The sequence below is a fragment of the Macaca nemestrina genome, chromosome 17 (assembly GCF_043159975.1).
Source record: "Macaca nemestrina isolate mMacNem1 chromosome 17, mMacNem.hap1, whole genome shotgun sequence".
NCBI classification, from domain to species: Eukaryota; Metazoa; Chordata; class Mammalia; order Primates; family Cercopithecidae; genus Macaca; species Macaca nemestrina.
The window spans coordinates 34881350-34896828 of NC_092141.1; the positions used below are offsets into that span (position 1 = coordinate 34881350).

General features: G+C 47.7%; 1 protein-coding gene across 3 annotated transcripts in view; it reads right to left on the minus strand.

Annotated features, from left to right (window-relative positions):
* Positions 1-11996, minus strand: part of BLTP2 (bridge-like lipid transfer protein family member 2) — a 32587-nt gene extending 20591 nt beyond the window's left edge. For all 3 annotated transcript variants that reach the window (XM_011731992.3, XM_011731985.3, XM_071082573.1), the window contains exons 1-17: positions 11826-11996; positions 10891-11020; positions 10439-10488; positions 9991-10138; positions 9693-9811; positions 9414-9474; positions 9031-9220; positions 7719-7842; positions 7057-7181; positions 6731-6798; positions 6471-6616; positions 5680-5798; positions 5408-5571; positions 4991-5249; positions 3820-4025; positions 704-1796; positions 92-283 (exon numbers count right to left, since the gene is read on the minus strand). In XM_011731992.3, the coding sequence (XP_011730294.2) occupies positions 92-283; positions 704-1796; positions 3820-4025; positions 4991-5249; positions 5408-5571; positions 5680-5798; positions 6471-6616; positions 6731-6798; positions 7057-7181; positions 7719-7842; positions 9031-9220; positions 9414-9474; positions 9693-9811; positions 9991-10138; positions 10439-10488; positions 10891-11020; positions 11826-11893 (3262 nt within the window). In that variant the 5' untranslated portion in view covers positions 11894-11996. The remainder of the gene's footprint in view (positions 1-91; positions 284-703; positions 1797-3819; positions 4026-4990; positions 5250-5407; positions 5572-5679; positions 5799-6470; positions 6617-6730; positions 6799-7056; positions 7182-7718; positions 7843-9030; positions 9221-9413; positions 9475-9692; positions 9812-9990; positions 10139-10438; positions 10489-10890; positions 11021-11825) is intronic.
* Positions 11997-15479: the final 3483 nt, after the last annotated feature.

The window sequence follows — 15479 nt, forward strand, 5'->3', positions numbered from 1 at the left end:
CCTTCTTCACTCCAGAAGGGCCTCAGCTCATCTCCTATTTCACCCATCACAAATGTCCCTCAGCCAAACCAACTGCCCCATCTCTACTCACAGTGGAAGTCATGGTAGAATTTGAGTGGGGGCATGTTCCTCTCCACTGCCACGTTACCCCACGGAAGCCCCAAGTGCAAGATCTGACGCCGACGGGAGCAAGGCTGACCACTCTGCTCGGTGCCCACAAGTCGACCCATCAGCCGCCAGTCACGGATCTCAAACAGGTACCGTGGATAGTCTCTGATCCGCACTGTTACCAGAGGAAGGGTACACACTGGCTACTCAGGGGCAGTCTGAGCACTCTTGGGCCTTTTTCCTCACCACCATTTTACCCATCTATATTTACAAAGTCAATTGAGGGAACAAGGGCAGGCAGTTGACAGCAAGCTGAAAAATGACAGTAACCCTGGAGCAGAAGGTTAAGGGCATAGCACTGAGATCCAAGAGACAATAATCTTAAAGATAACTGTGTTAGCTTTCCCTTTATGTTAGCCAAGCAATTTCAGGGTGAAATTTAGGAACAAAGAAAGGGAAGGGAAGCCCACCCATCCCACTCCACCCATCCAAAACAGCACAGTTCCCAATATAACCATATAACCTAGTTTGTCTAAAATCACTCAGAGAGCTCCCTAGAGCTGAGCAGGCAAACACGGGGTCTGCAAATACTTACCCAGAAAGGTCTTGACATTGCACTTGAGCATTCGACACCACTGAATGACAAGATCTACTCCCTCAGGGGGAAAAGGGCTGCCTGGATCAAGCTCTTGAACCTGTTCTACCACATGCTCAGGACCATGGAAAGAGGCATCTGCCAGAGCTACCAGCTCTAGCCCTGCTAAGCTCCAAGTGAGCAGTGCCCGGCGCATGGGTGTGTTGCCATAGAGACGACGGGAACGCTGGATGTAGATTTCAATGTTTTTGCGTTCCAAAGAGGCATAGAGCTCCTCAATTTTGCGGGCAGGCAATAACTCCCCATGCTGCTTCCGAAGGGCGGCCACTTTGGCATCCAGTAGCTGCAGTCTTTTGGCACTCTCCTTACTTTCATCCTTCATCAGCTCATAGTTATCATGAAGTTTCACCTCAAAAATATCATCCAAGAAAACCCATGAGAAGTGCTGAACCTTTAAGAGTAGATCAGGTGGGAGCGGGACAGGGCCTGGAGAGGCCCAAGCATGAGTCCCTCGATGCAGTCCCTTCAGCCACTTCTGAACTCCCACAGCCTCATCTAGAGTTCGAGAAAAGTCATACTGATAAGGAAACTCCACTGAGACTGAGCCGAGGGAGAGAAGCCAAACACGGTTCCGGAGGGTCTGCAGCGCAGGGAAGGGGTTCCGGTGGAGGATCATCTCTTCCAGCTCAGGCAGCAGCTGCACCTCCACCTCCTTGAAGTTGAAGATACTATTGCCATCAAAGCCAGCTGCCAGCTCAGGACAGTATGCCTGCAAGGAACCTCCATGCCGGCTCAGTGACACACTCTCTGCAGCCAGGGTAATGAACTTATCCTCAGCTACAAAAGCTGTGAGTTTGGCTGTGCTCACCTCCAGGGTTAGGTTTAGCAGCCGCTTTGGGGGTAATGGTTCAGGGGCACGGCCTTCTAGCTCAGAAATGGTTCCTGAAGTCTCTAGTGCAAGGGATGGTACAGTCTCAGGAAACACAGTGGCTCTTAGTAGGTCTCGGCACTGTAGAGTGGCCAGGATATGCTGGTACAGGTACATGTGATCTGGGGGACTCCAAAGTAAGGTCAGCCCTGCACCACACTGAACCTTTAGGGAGCAGAAGAAAAGGATCTGTCAATTACCATGTCATAAAACAGTAGAGATGGCAAAAGATTATGACACATGCATACCTGGCTCAAGAACCATCTCCACCCAGAAGTTGTTCCTGAGTAACCACATTAATTACTGCCTTGCTTTGTTCCTGTTAGCACTAACGTGCTGAGCTAACAGTTGTTAGTGTCTTACATTTAAGAGCACTTACACTTTTCAAGTTCTCCTCAACTGGATTCTAAATTGTCTGAAAATAGGGACCATGTGTTTTCATTCTTTGGTATCTACCATAGTACACTCAGTATAGACAGCAGGTACTCAATAATATTATCATCTGCCTTCATGTTTCTGCTTATGAGTTACCTTTCTATCGGCAACTACACTGTCTAGTAACCACTGCAACAGTCAACTTGAAAATGTTTCATGAATTGATTGCATCAATTTAATTCTCAAAATATAGCATAATAAAGTACTGAGCACACAAGTCAATATGGCAGCTGACTTATGTAAAAGTATGCGTCAAGGAGGGAGTAGTGTCTTTGTCAGCTTGAAAAACAAAGTCAGGGGCCGGGCGCAGTGGCTCATGCCTGTAATCCCAGCACTCTGGGAGGCTGAGGCGGGTGGATCATGAGGTCTGAAGATTAAGACTATCCTGGCTAACATGGTGAAACACCATCTCTACTAAAAAAATACAAAAAATTAGCTGGGCATGGTGGCGGGCGCCTGTAGTCCCAGCTGCTCAGGAGGCTGAGGCAGGAGAATGGCGTGAAGCCGGGAGGCGGAGCTTGCAGTGAGCTGAGATTGCGCCACTGCACTCCAGCCTGGGCAACACAGCGAAACTCCATCTCAAGAAAAAAATAAGTAAATAAAAATAAAAAATAAAAACAAAGTCAGTTCTGAATAGCTAAGTGGACAGAGAAAAGTAAAATTCCAGGACAGAAAATTCTCAAGTTCTAGTCTCTAAAAAGGAAACTCTTCCGTTTCCAAAGGTGAAGTCTGACAAAGAGGAAAACGCCCACCCTCCTCCTAAGAGGGTCCCATGTCCATCTGTTACCCTGAGGATAAAGATACTGGAAAGCCTCTCAAAACCTGCCACTGCCTCTATCATCTGACTCCTTCCAGTCTTTTGATGGGCTGAGGGCTTCAGCAAAATGACCCCAGGTCATTATTTTTAAAAAGCCCCTTATTAGGCCGGGCGCGGTGGCTCAAGCCTGTAATCCCAGCACTTTGGGAGGCTGAGATGGGCGGATCACGAGTTCAGGAGATCGAGACCATCCTGGCTAACACGGTGAAACGCCGTCTCTACTAAAATACAAAAAAAAAAAAAAAAAATTAGCCGGGCGAGGTGGCGGGCGCCTGTACTCCCAGCTACTCGGGAGGCTGAGGCAGGAGAATGGCGTGAACCCGGGAGGCGGGGCTTGCAGTGAGCTGAGATCCGGCCACTGCACTCCAGCCTGGGCAACAGAGCTAGACTCCGTCTCAAAAAAAAAAAAAAAAAAAAAAGCCCCTTATTTTTCAGAGATGCATAGTGAAACATTTATAGTGGAAATTATGTATGTCTGATATCTACTTACCTACTTCAAAATAATCCCAGAGCCTGAGGCAGGGGAAATTGGTGGGAGTATAATTAAAAGATATTGGTCATGAATTGGTAATTATTGAACCTTGGTATACAAAGCTTATATATTCTCTCTAGTTTTGCATGTATTTTAAATTCCACAAAAAGTTAAAAACATAAGAGTTAGAAAAAATAAACAAAATCAGGTGTCATACTTCTCATGAAACCAGTTTCACAACATGAGTTAAAAAGAGAGGCTGGGCATGGTGGCTCACACCTGTAATCCCAGCACTTTCGAAGGCCAAGATAGGAGGATTGTTTGAGCCCAGCAGTTTAAGACCAGTCTGGGCAACATGTGAGACTCTGTTTTGGGAAAAGACAAGAAAAAAAAAAAAAAGACAGAGAAAGGGTCTAAGCTGAGGGAAAAACCAGCCTGGCCCCACCTCTCCACAGGAACATTACCTCCAGAGAGCGGATGCTGCTGTGATAGGTGATGGAGATCATGGAAAGGCTGAGCACTGGGGTAGGGATGTCAGGGGCCTTGCAACAGGGTTGCATCTTTTCTGTGACTGATTTCACCAGCGCTAACACAAGTCCTTGAATTCCCACAGTGGAGGTCTCTGCACTGCCCAGGATAGTCAGGGTGTCCAGTCGTACCTCTGAAGCACCTAATAACCAGAAACCATGTCAGCCTTGGTTCCCAGCTCTCAAAGGGCAACAAAAGTCCTCACTCACCTTTCTCACTTATTCCCTTAATTATCTTTATTCCTCATGCCTCCCTAAGTTCATTCCTTAGGTTTTAAGGAAACTTTCCCTTTCCTCTCTTAACCTAACTGGATTTGGCAGAGCCAAAGAAGTTCCTTAACTCCTACAAATTGCACAGAGACATACCATTTACTCTTTAGAACTAAACACACAAGGAAATAAAAAGCTATATGGATCTCTCTTGACTAGATTAAGGTTGTCTTTTTATGTCTTGCTTAGTACTTGCCTTTCATAAGCCCTTAAGAAATATCAAGAAGCCTGATATTTATGCAAGACTTTCAAGCATCTCATGCCTCTAATTTAGAAAAATTCCAGGCCGAGCGCGGTGGCTCACGCTTGTAATCCCAGCACTTTGGGAGGCTGAGGTGGGCGGATCACGAGGTCAGGAGATCGAGACCACAGTGAAACCCCATCTCTACTAAAAATACAAAAAATTAGCCGGGCGTGGTGGCGGGCGCCTGTAGTCCCAGCTACTCAGGAGGCTGAGGCAGGAGAATGGCATGAACCCAGAAGGCGGAGCTTGCAGTGAGCCGAGATGGCGCCACTGCACTCCAGCCTGGGCTACAGAGGGAGATTCTGTCTCCAAAAAAAAAAAAAAAAGAAAAAGAAAAATTCCAGCTCAGCAGCTTCATCAAATGAGAAAGAGCAGACTAAACCAATATAATCTGCTTAGGTTACACACTACACACTTCAGTATATTTATTTACTTATATTATTTTTTGGAGACGGAGTCTCGCTCTTTTGCCCAGGATAGAGTGCAGTGACACCATCTCAGCTCACTGCAAATTCTGCCTCCCAGGTTGAAGTGATTCTCCTGCCTCAGTCTCCCAAGTAGCACACTTCAGCATAGACTCCTTGTCCCACTTACCAACCAAGGCAGAAAGGGTGAACAAATTCATGTCTTCGACCTTCAAGTCCACTTTCCACAGTAATGACACAGATTCCCCAAATGAAGAGTGCCTAGAGACAGCTGACTTCCCAGACTGTGGACCCATCAGGGATAAGATACGAGACAGACACTGGGCACAGGTATCTGATGCTTCCACCTGAAGTCCTCGAATGGTACAATCAAGAAAGAGGGTATCTGACTGGGTGCTGGACAGGCCCAGAGGCTGGTTATAGCTACCCTAGAGAAGAAGCAGACAGATTCCATTAGAAGTATGGAGGCGCACAGTTTTATAATTCCCTAATGCACTTCCTGCTGCCAAAAGGATGCTCAGTGCTCTGATGCATGACAGGATGAGGAAAGCTGTGCAGGCCCCTATTCACCAAAGCCCCCACCTACCTGTAGCGTGAAGGAGTCCAGAACAAGCGCCTCACCCCAAACATGCATATTGGGTGGGTGTGGTGCCCGCTGAATGTGGGAGTCACTGCCCACACGCCAGCAGAGGTGGTCTACAGTCAGGACACCCCGCTGATGGATGCTTTGTGGCCTGAGGTGCTGGTAATCTGAACAATAGTGAGAAAGAGGGATTGCATGGAACCACTGTGGCCATGAATTGGGCCTAGCTCCATTAATGGACAGATTCTTGTTCCTCTTCCATCTGAGAGCCTTACCCAGAGAGACAGAATTGAATCCCAAGGCAAAAGGCGGTGTATCTCCAAGTTGAATGGAAATGTTGACATTGGAGATGGAGGTGCTAAAGATGATGGGAGCCAGGATTTGGGGGAAGGTTCTGCATAGGGACAAAACATCATTATTTGGTAAGAAAAGAACTGCAGCTTCCTATCATGGAACAGTTTCTGAAGCTCTTAAAATCAGAGTGAGAATTTAGAGTTTTATTGTGATTCTTAGGATGGGATACACCTAGAAGATAAAAGGCTGAACTCATCAGTTTATTGCTAGTCTTAACGGTAATCTGCAGGAACCCCAGAAAGATATTAGGTTGACTCACATAAAATTGTCATTTTCATAGGCCAAATACAATGAACACCAGCAATATCACATGCTTGAACCTAAAATAACCAAGAAGCATCACTTCTAAACCATAACCTTAAGTTCTCTGTGCAGCACAATAGAAGCACTACACAAAGACATGACTGCCACCTTACAATCTAAGGCAGACAAGACAAAGACATTCCTTATCATTTAAGTTCAGTTCAACAAACATTTATTTTGTATAAAACACTATGCTAAGCACCAAGGACATAAAAACAAAGAGGACAACATTCTGCCATCAAGGAGTCTAGTCTAATAGGAAAGATACATAAAACAGGATTGCTGTTGAGACTCAGATTTGAGGAGGTCAAACAACCAAATACATATTTAACACAAGATGCCACTTTGGACCAAAAGAATCCCAGAGAATCCAAATGATAAGATGGTGGCTGAAAAAGATCAGACTGACCTTTTTTTCCTTTGCTTAAGAACAGGTGAACTAGACCCTTGGGTTTCCAGTGCTAGCAGGTGCAGCCAGTGAGAGAATTCCTGGTGCCGGTAGTGAATGATGCAAGTGTTCAGAACTAGGGAGGCTGAGAGGTCAATGGTGGTCACCTGAAATAAGAAGACCAGAACTGTGGGCTTGGGTTTTATTTCACAAACTCATAATGAAATAATGTAGCGGGAAAGCAGAGAAAGGAACAATTCTTGGTACCACAATCATCACACCTGCACACTAGCCTTGAGGGAGCTGAGGCAGACAATGCGCTGGCGACTCTGGGACAGCAACAACCCATCTGTAAGAGGCCAGAGGACAGATCAGAGGAGAGCACTGGAAGGGCAAGAGGTAAAACTGGGAGAGGGTCAGAAGCCTGCAAAGGGATAAACAGACTGTCATCAAAACTTGTGAGCTGGGGCTATTTCCTCTCAGTATGTTCCCTCCTTCCGCTCCCCAGTTACACTGAGATTAGATTAAGGACTCCACATGGGGCATGAGCAAAGAGAGTATCTAGTCCTCCCATTGTCGCTCAGTACCAGTACCCCAACCCATGAACCTTCCAGCAGGAGTTCAGTGCTCATCTGTGCCATATCGGAGTTTGCTGTGAAGCTTCGAAGGGGCAGCTGATCCTCATCACGGTGGTACAGGAACTGCAGCAGCTTCAGAGTCCAAGTCAGGTGCCTGGACCAAGAAAGATTCTGGCTCAGGAAGATGTGGAATGCCATTCCTACTTATTTTATTTTTATTTTTTAAAAACAATTATTTTTTGGCCGGTGCAGTGGCTCACGCCTATAATCCCAGCACTTCGGGAGGCCAAGGCAGGGGGATCACGAGGTCAGCAGACCGAGAACATCCTGGCCAACACAGTGAAACCCCACCTCTACTAAAATACAAAAAATTAGCCGGACGTGGTGGCACGCGCCTATAGTCCCAGCTACTTGGGAGGCTGAGGCAGGAGAATCGCTTGAACCTGGGAGGCGCAGGTTGCAGTGAGCCAAGATTGGACCACCGTACTCAGGCCTGGGCAACAGGGCAAGACTCCATCTCAAAACTGGTAATAATTTTTTTTTTTTATTCTTCCCACACTACGTGGATGTAACCATTTCTACTTCCTTTCTCCCCATAGACAAGCTCAGCAACTACTAGGCTGGTTACAGAGATACCATCATACAGCTCCCACTATCACTCTCCCATCTTCTGTGTCAGGAGAAACCTCACCTCTTTTGACTATTCATGGACAATACCACGCTTGTGTTCTCCATCTTAACCTTGACCTGGTCTGGCAGCTGCTGGAGGAGGAACAGGCCAGGCAGAGTTGGCTCAACCAAGTTCTCTGTCACCTCTGAAAATACGAATGAATAACACGAGAACCATCAATTCTTAACACTCTCAATTCTTCCGAAATGCCCTGGCCTCTATGGCCAAATCCTCCCACATAAAATAGGCTAAGCAAATGCCTAAGCTGGATGGACCACAAGGCGAATGCCCCCGAGATCCAGGCACCTGCTGTACTTCTCCAGTCTCTAAAAACTTAAGGAGTACAAGGAGCAGGTTGATAAATGAAAAGAATGTGGACCTTAGGGCCAAATAATTTAAACCTCATTTTTACTACCAACTAGCTGTATGACTTCAGTCAAGTTACCTAGCTAACCTTCCTAGGCTTCAGTTTCCTTATTTGTGAAGTGCTGAGGATTTAGTGAGAGAATATACAGTCATCCCTTGGTGTCCTTGGAGCTTTGGTTCCAGGACCCCCTGCAGATACCAAAGTCCGCACATACTCAAGTCCAGCAGTCGTCCCTATGGGAACTCGTGTATACAAAAAGTCAGCCCTCCATATCAGTGAGTTTCATATCCTGCAAATATTGCATTTTTCCATTCACATTTGGTTGTGGATGCAGAATACACACATATGGAGAGCCAACTGTATTTATTGAAAAAAATCCACATATAAGTGGATCCACACAGCTCAAACCTGTGTTGTTCAATGGTCAACTGTATATAAAACACATAGTACGAGCCCGGGCATGATGGCTCACGCCTGTAATCCCAGCACTTTGGGAGGCCGAGGTGGGTGGATCACGAGGTCAGGAGATCGAGACCATCCTGGCTAACATGGTGAAACCCCATCTCCGCTAAAAAATATAAAAATTAGTCAGGCATGGTGGCAGGCGCCTGTAATCCCAGCTACTCAGGAGACTGAGGCAGGAGAATTGCTTGAACCCGGAAGGTAGAGGTTGCAGTGAGCCGAGATCATGTCATTGCACTCTAGCCTAGTGAGAGAGCAAGACTCCATCTTTTAAAAAGAAAAAAAAAAACTCATAGTACAAGCCTAACTCATGACAGGTGCACACTTAATGTTAGTTCTGCCACTCAGCACAAGCAAATGCTCTATTTCCTCTAACTATGCTTATGGTCAAAGTTCATGGTGACTAGTGAATCACATCTAAGTAGTGAGACCACTATTTTTTTCTACTTCCAAAACAATCCCTGAGAACAAGGCAGTCAAGAAGCTCAATGACTGGGGCTTTACCTGAACAGGGAACAGGCTTAGATGCTAGGCTTGGGCCCTGGCACAGCAATTGGCTCTGGAAGAGGCCCTCATGCAGCTCAGCATGGAGTGTCCACACATCCACAGTGATAGCCGTGAGATGCCGACTGCTAATGCCCACCTTTAGACACAGGTCCAGGGCCAGTGAGAGCTCCACTAGGCAGGTGTCCTCCTGTGGGGATGACAAGCCTCTAAGGTGTATGTAAGAAGGTTTGGAAGTTTTAGGTCAAAATGTGATCTGGAACACTGGGTACTGACTTGAGGGAACCCCCTAAGGTCACAGAACCCAGAATGCAAGCCCTAAGCTCCTTCACACTTTATGCTCAGGAGGAAATGAGGCATCTGAATGATCATGGCATACTTACCAGCTGACCACTCTTTAGAACTTTGCTGTTGATCTTACATAAGCTCACCTCACAGATTAGCCTGGGAAAGGAAAAAAATTAAGAGCACTTGGCCCCTTTCCTCACCATTTACCTCCAGTCAAGCTCTGTTGGCTACAAGGGACAAAGCAAGTGGAAATGTCTAATCTTAGCATCTCCTCAAACTGCACAGAATGAGAACTTAAAACCTTGATAAGGAGGCCCTGAAGCAACTCTAAGGCAAGAATGGGACGGCTAGATCCTCTGCTCCCCGGTGCTTACCTTTTCCCATCACTATCCAAAAGAAATCTGCTTCTACTGATCTGAATATGCCATAAGGACTCAGAAGTATCCACCTTGAGAACCATGATGTTTATAGCATCTACATGAATGGAGAATAGCTGGAAGGAAGAAGCAAGGATGAACAATAATTAACGTTAAGGAACTGCCCTTCCCTTCCAGATGAGAAAGAGGGGCAGCTCTTAGTATTATGTCCTAAAAATAGTAGAAAAATCTACCCATAACTCCAAAGCCAACCATGCCAAAGTACAGTCCAGGACAGTGGGAGAAGTTGTCTCACTTGGCAGAAGATCTTCAATAAGGATGGGCTGAAGGACAGTTCCTTTTGATCCACCCCAGCACTCTGGGAGAATGGGGCAGACAGGCCAGAAACTTTCTGTAGGTCCGTTCTGATACGCACTTCTCCAAAGCACAATGCCACATAGTGTCTGCCCAGAAGAGAAATATCTCACTGCCACCAGGTCCATCCGTCCCATAGCAATCTATTCCCCACCCTCACATGCACTTTCTCATCCTTCCTAGAAACACAGCTCAAATCACAGAGATCAGTTTCATAGCAGTTATCAATATCTGTCTCACAAGATAATGGCACCCAGGCTAACAGGAAGACTTCAGCAACAACCTCCCTTCCTCCTTGGATTGTGAGGCCTCTGTAGAAGAGTCTCACTCTGCAAACACCAACTCCAAAATACTCCTCTAGGGGAGAAGTGAAAATATAGGGTACTCACGGAAGATCATGGCTAAGGAGTTTGCTGGAAATCCACAGGTTATCAATTTCCTAAAACAGTGAGGGAGAAAGCTGTGTGCTAGCTGCTGAAAAGCAACGAGCAGCTTGACAAGCCAGGAAAGGTTCTGGATTATTAGAATTTCTCTTTCATAGGCATGTTGCCTTGAATCCCCTCTTAAATTAGAACAGTAAACTCTTCAATTTCCTGTTATCTTTCTTCTGTATCTTTGTTATGTGCCCTGGACACTCTGTGTCCTATAAACATTTTTAACTGAACAATTTGCATCAATCCCAGCATTCTCCAACTAGCTCTAAGATCATCTTGGCAAAGAAATGGTAAGGCTGTCATTAACTAGAAAAGCCACCAGGATTTCTTTTTTTAAAAAAAGGAAATTAAGAGTTTAAATTCAGTTGGATCAACGCTACACATATCCAGGGTTTCCCAGAACTCACCACTGTTTGCTGGTGTTGCTGAAACTTAAGACTGACATTCTGGATCCAAAAAAAGCGGAAGGAGCCAATCTTTAGCTCCGCCTGCAGCTTCCGCTGACACCACTTGGTGGCCAACCGGACCACAAGCCACCTGCAGAAAAATTCCTGTTAATTCATAGAACCTTCTTCCAATGATGGTTCCCCTCACCCCTTGCTGGTCTTACAAAGCCTTGCAAAAGGTCGTGTCCTGAAACTGGATCTGAGCAACTCTCCTTTCTTCCAAAGCACCACTCTGTCATATACATTCAGCCACGCTGATCAAGATCCTAGCTCCCGACTGACCCCTCCACCCAGATGAAACCAGAAACTCCACCCTCTAAGTTGGAGACAAAAAAAAAAAAAAAAATCCCTCAAATTGTTAGGAATCCTAGAGGCAGAGAGAGAAGGCCCCAGCAGGAGTCAAAGCGGAGGCGGCTCTGTTAGTTGTGCCATCACACTCCCTAGACGGTCTCTGTCTCCTGTCCCCAGCCTCCAGACAGGTATCCGCGAGAAGGCACTTTGAGGTCAGACCCGGCAGCTCGAATGCTGTTCTCCCCAGACCGATGCTGCAGGTGCCCTTCGCGCTTGGCTAAGAGGACTTTCAGGGGAGGGTGGAGGGGGAAAGGGAGGCCACTGAACCAGGCCCCTTCCTCACACTCCTATTCAGTTCCTGGCCTCAGCATTTCCTCAGGCCCCGCCCGCTTCCTTAGTCTCCCCAACTCGCAGCCCATCCCCGGCAGCTCGGGCCACGCGCCTCCTCACGATCCCTCCACTCGCCGCGCGCCCCCTCCCTCGACCCTACCCACTCTGCCTCCCGCGCCTCAGTAAGGCGCGCGCCCCCTCCTCAGTCTTTCTTCCTCCTCTCCGCCCCCTCCCTCCCGCCGCCGCCGCCGCCGCCGCAGCTGGGAGCCCCTCACCGGCCTAGAAAGAGGGCGCTAAGCGCAACCAGCAGCAAGACCAACAGCGCGGAGAAGAGCAGAGGCATTTAGGTCCGGGTCCGGCCCGGCTTGGCCCAGGCCCCCGCCATGCCGGGCCCCGACGCCGGATCCGCGCAGCGCCGCCGCGGGCCGACCAGCCTCGCGCGCAGGAGAAACGCTGAGCCAGGACGCGTAAGTGCGCACGCGAGCCTCGCCTCCCGCAGCCCGCCAGCCAACCAACGGCCTCCCTCCCCAGCCCTGCCCCGCCCCACGACCCGGCAGGGCCGACGGGCTGCGTGCGCGAGGAGCGGGCGTGGCTCCCGGAGGAGGGCGCAAGGGAGCCCACCAAGAGCTGACACACGCACCGGGCGCACCCCGCGGTGACCGGAATCGCGGGGCTCCGGGACCCGCGGGGGTCGGAGTCCGGGCCCACTCCCTGGGCTGGCGGTGGACCTGGCTGACTCATTTCGGTCCGCTGAGCTCACTTTGAGGGGAGTTGGAGTTCGCCTGGCCACTTAGGCCTGGACTCAGGGTTCTGCGTAAGTTACACCCCTGGTCAGATGGTAGCACTCCCATCTTATTCAAGATCCTGTTTGAAAATTACTGGGGCAGAAACTAGGAGGTAATTAAAAGGCCTCAAAAATCCCGCCTCATTCCATCCACAGAGAAAACTAATGAGGTGTTTGGTTTTTGTTTTTTGTTTTTTTGAGACGAGGACTCGCTCCGTTGCCCAATCTGGTCTCGAACTCCTGCAGGCTCAAGGGATCCTCCTGCCTCAGCCTCCTGAGTAGCTCGGACTAAAGACCCGTGTCACGGTTCCTGGCCAATGAGTTTTTACTTCATTTACTGTTTGAACACTGTTCTGGTCAATCTACTTATGGCATGAACTAGGCCCTGATGGAGGAGACGGGGAAGATACTGCAGAAGTAGTGTATATTGTTCTTGCCCTTTAGCAAAAAAATAGTTTATCTGGGAAGCAAGCATAATTACATAAAATAGACAATACATAGTCAGTTTTGCCTGCTTCCTTCTCTGTAAAATAGTTTATCTGGGAAGCAAACATAATTACCTAAAATAGACAATACATAGCTTTGCCTGCTTCCTTCTCTGTAAAATGAGAGAACAGGACAAAGGTCCCTCAGAGTTACTGTGCTGCTAAGGATCAGTATCTGAATGATGATCTACTGATACAGCACAAGCTAAGGAAATCCTGAGGATTTCAAAATAGGTATTATGGAGTAGGTCATGTCTCTTTTCATACCCCTTCACTCCCACGTCCTAATCTCCATATATCCTTCAAGATTTTACTCAGAGCCTCTTTTTGGCTCCCTCAGATAAAACACCATTTCATCTTTCACCTGTGTGTTGCCCAGAGTTGCTTTTGCTCCTCTGATTGGTTTCCTCCCTTATCTATTCCTCTCATCAGTGATTTCACATCTCCCCAAGAGCTCCAACGCTGTTTCAAGGTCATACACTATATTTGCATCATCTTCCTTGTAATCTGCAGCCTTCCCCCATGGTATGTCCTCTGAATGCTCTGGGAAGGCCCAATTCACTGAAAACCTCTGTCCAAGTCAAGGAGGGGTGCCGTGCAACACATATCCCTACTCTGGTTCATCTTATCCAATCTGTTTATTGAGCCAAGATTCCTATCACTTCCTTCCTTCTCCCTAGACTGTTACCAGCCCTACTCCCAACCATCTCATAGCCTAAAATGTTGATTTTATCATTTGTCTATTTCTTTCTGGAGAGATCTTAAGGGATCAACACAAGTGAAGTGGAATAAAGGCAGGGAGTTGGGGGTGGGGGGATGGTTCAGGCAACAGTGGAGTTCAACCAATTCATAGCCTCCATTTATTGAGACCACAAATCCTTGTAAAAGAGACCGAGTCTTTTAACGTCACAGGCCATGTTTGGCACAAAAATGGGGTCTCTAAATGTTCAACATTAACAAAGCAAACAGAAAAAAAAAGAACAAAACCCGGAAGTTTCTAAAAATAAAAACGCCTGCTAGTCACTGAAATTCCAGCAGATGGCAGCCATCTCTGTTCACCAATATCATGACTGAAAGCTACAGGAGCAAATTTTCTGTAATTGACACAGGAAAGGAGGAAATCAGGTAGGCAGAGGACAAAAGTGGTTTTCTATCCACCTTTTTGGAGAAATATATATCTACATTTGTCCAACAACCAGGATTTGTTTTCCAAAAGCGAAACACAATTGTAGTGCACTTAAAAAAACCTGAGTCAGAAACAGCTGGATTCCTATTCCAAAATGATTTATTAGTTTTAAGAATTCAGGCCGGGCGCGGTGGCTCGTGCCTGTAACCCCAGCACTTTGGGAGGCCAAGGTGGGCGGATCACAAGGTCAGGAGTTCAAGACCAGCCTGGCCAATATGGTGAAACCCCGTCTCTACCAAAAAGACAAAAATTAGTCAGGTGTGGTGGCGGACGCCTGTAGTCCCAGCTACTCAGGAGGCTGAGGCAGGGGAATCACTTGAACCTGGGAGGCGGAGGTTGCAGTGAGCTGAGATTGCGCCACCGTACTCCAGTCTGGGCAACAGAGTGAGACTCCGTCTCAAAAAAAAAAAAAAAAAAAAAAAAAAATTCAGGCAGTAAGCCAGGCATGGTAGCTCACCCCTGTAATCCCAGCACTTTGGGAAGCAATAGCATGAGGATCACTTTAACTCAGGAGTTCCAGACCAGCCTGGGTAACCTAGTGAGACCTCATCTCTAAGATAAATCAAAAACTGACATAGGAGGATCACTTGAGCCCGGGAGGTCAAGGCTGTAATAAGCCATGATTGCGTCCTTCCTGCCTGGGTGACAGAGCAAAGACCTTGTCTCAAAAAAAAAAAAAAAAAAAATTCAGGCAGTTATTCAACTTTTCTGCTGCACTGATAAAAATGCAGTATTACCCTATATGAATTCTGTGAAGATTAAATGAAGAGCTATAGGCCGGGCGCAGTGGCTCACACCTGTAATCTCAGCACTTTGGGAAGCTGAGGCAGGCGGATCACGAGGTCAAGAGATCGAGACCATCCTGGCTAACATGGTGAAACCCCGTCTCTACTAAAAATACAAAAAATTGGCCAGGCGCGGTGGCTCAAGCCTGTAATCCCAGCACTTTGGGAGGCCGAGACGGGCGGATCACGAGGTCAGGAGATCGAGACCATCCTGGCTAACACGGTGAGATCCCGACTCTACTAAAAAATACAAAAAACGGCCGGGCGCGGTGGCTCAAGCCTGTAATCCCAGCACTTTGGGAGGCCGAGACGGGCGGATCACGACGTCAGGAGTTCGAGACCATCCTGGCTAACACGGTGAAACCCCGTCTCTACTAAAAAATACAAAAAAAAAAAAAACTAGCCGGGCAAGGTGGTGGGCGCCTGTAGTCCCAGCCACTCGGGAGGCTGAGGCAGGAGAATGGCGTAAAAACCCGGGAGGCGGAGCTTGCAATGAGCTGAGATCCGGCCACTGCACTCCAGCCTGGGCGACACAGCGAGACTCCGTCTCAAAAAAAAAAAAAAAAAAAAAAATACAAAAAACTAGCCGGGCGAGGTGGCAGGCGCCTGTAGCCCCAGCTACTCGGGAGGCTGAGGCAACAGAATGGCGTAAACCCGGGAGGCGGAGCTTGCAGTGAGCTGAGATCCGG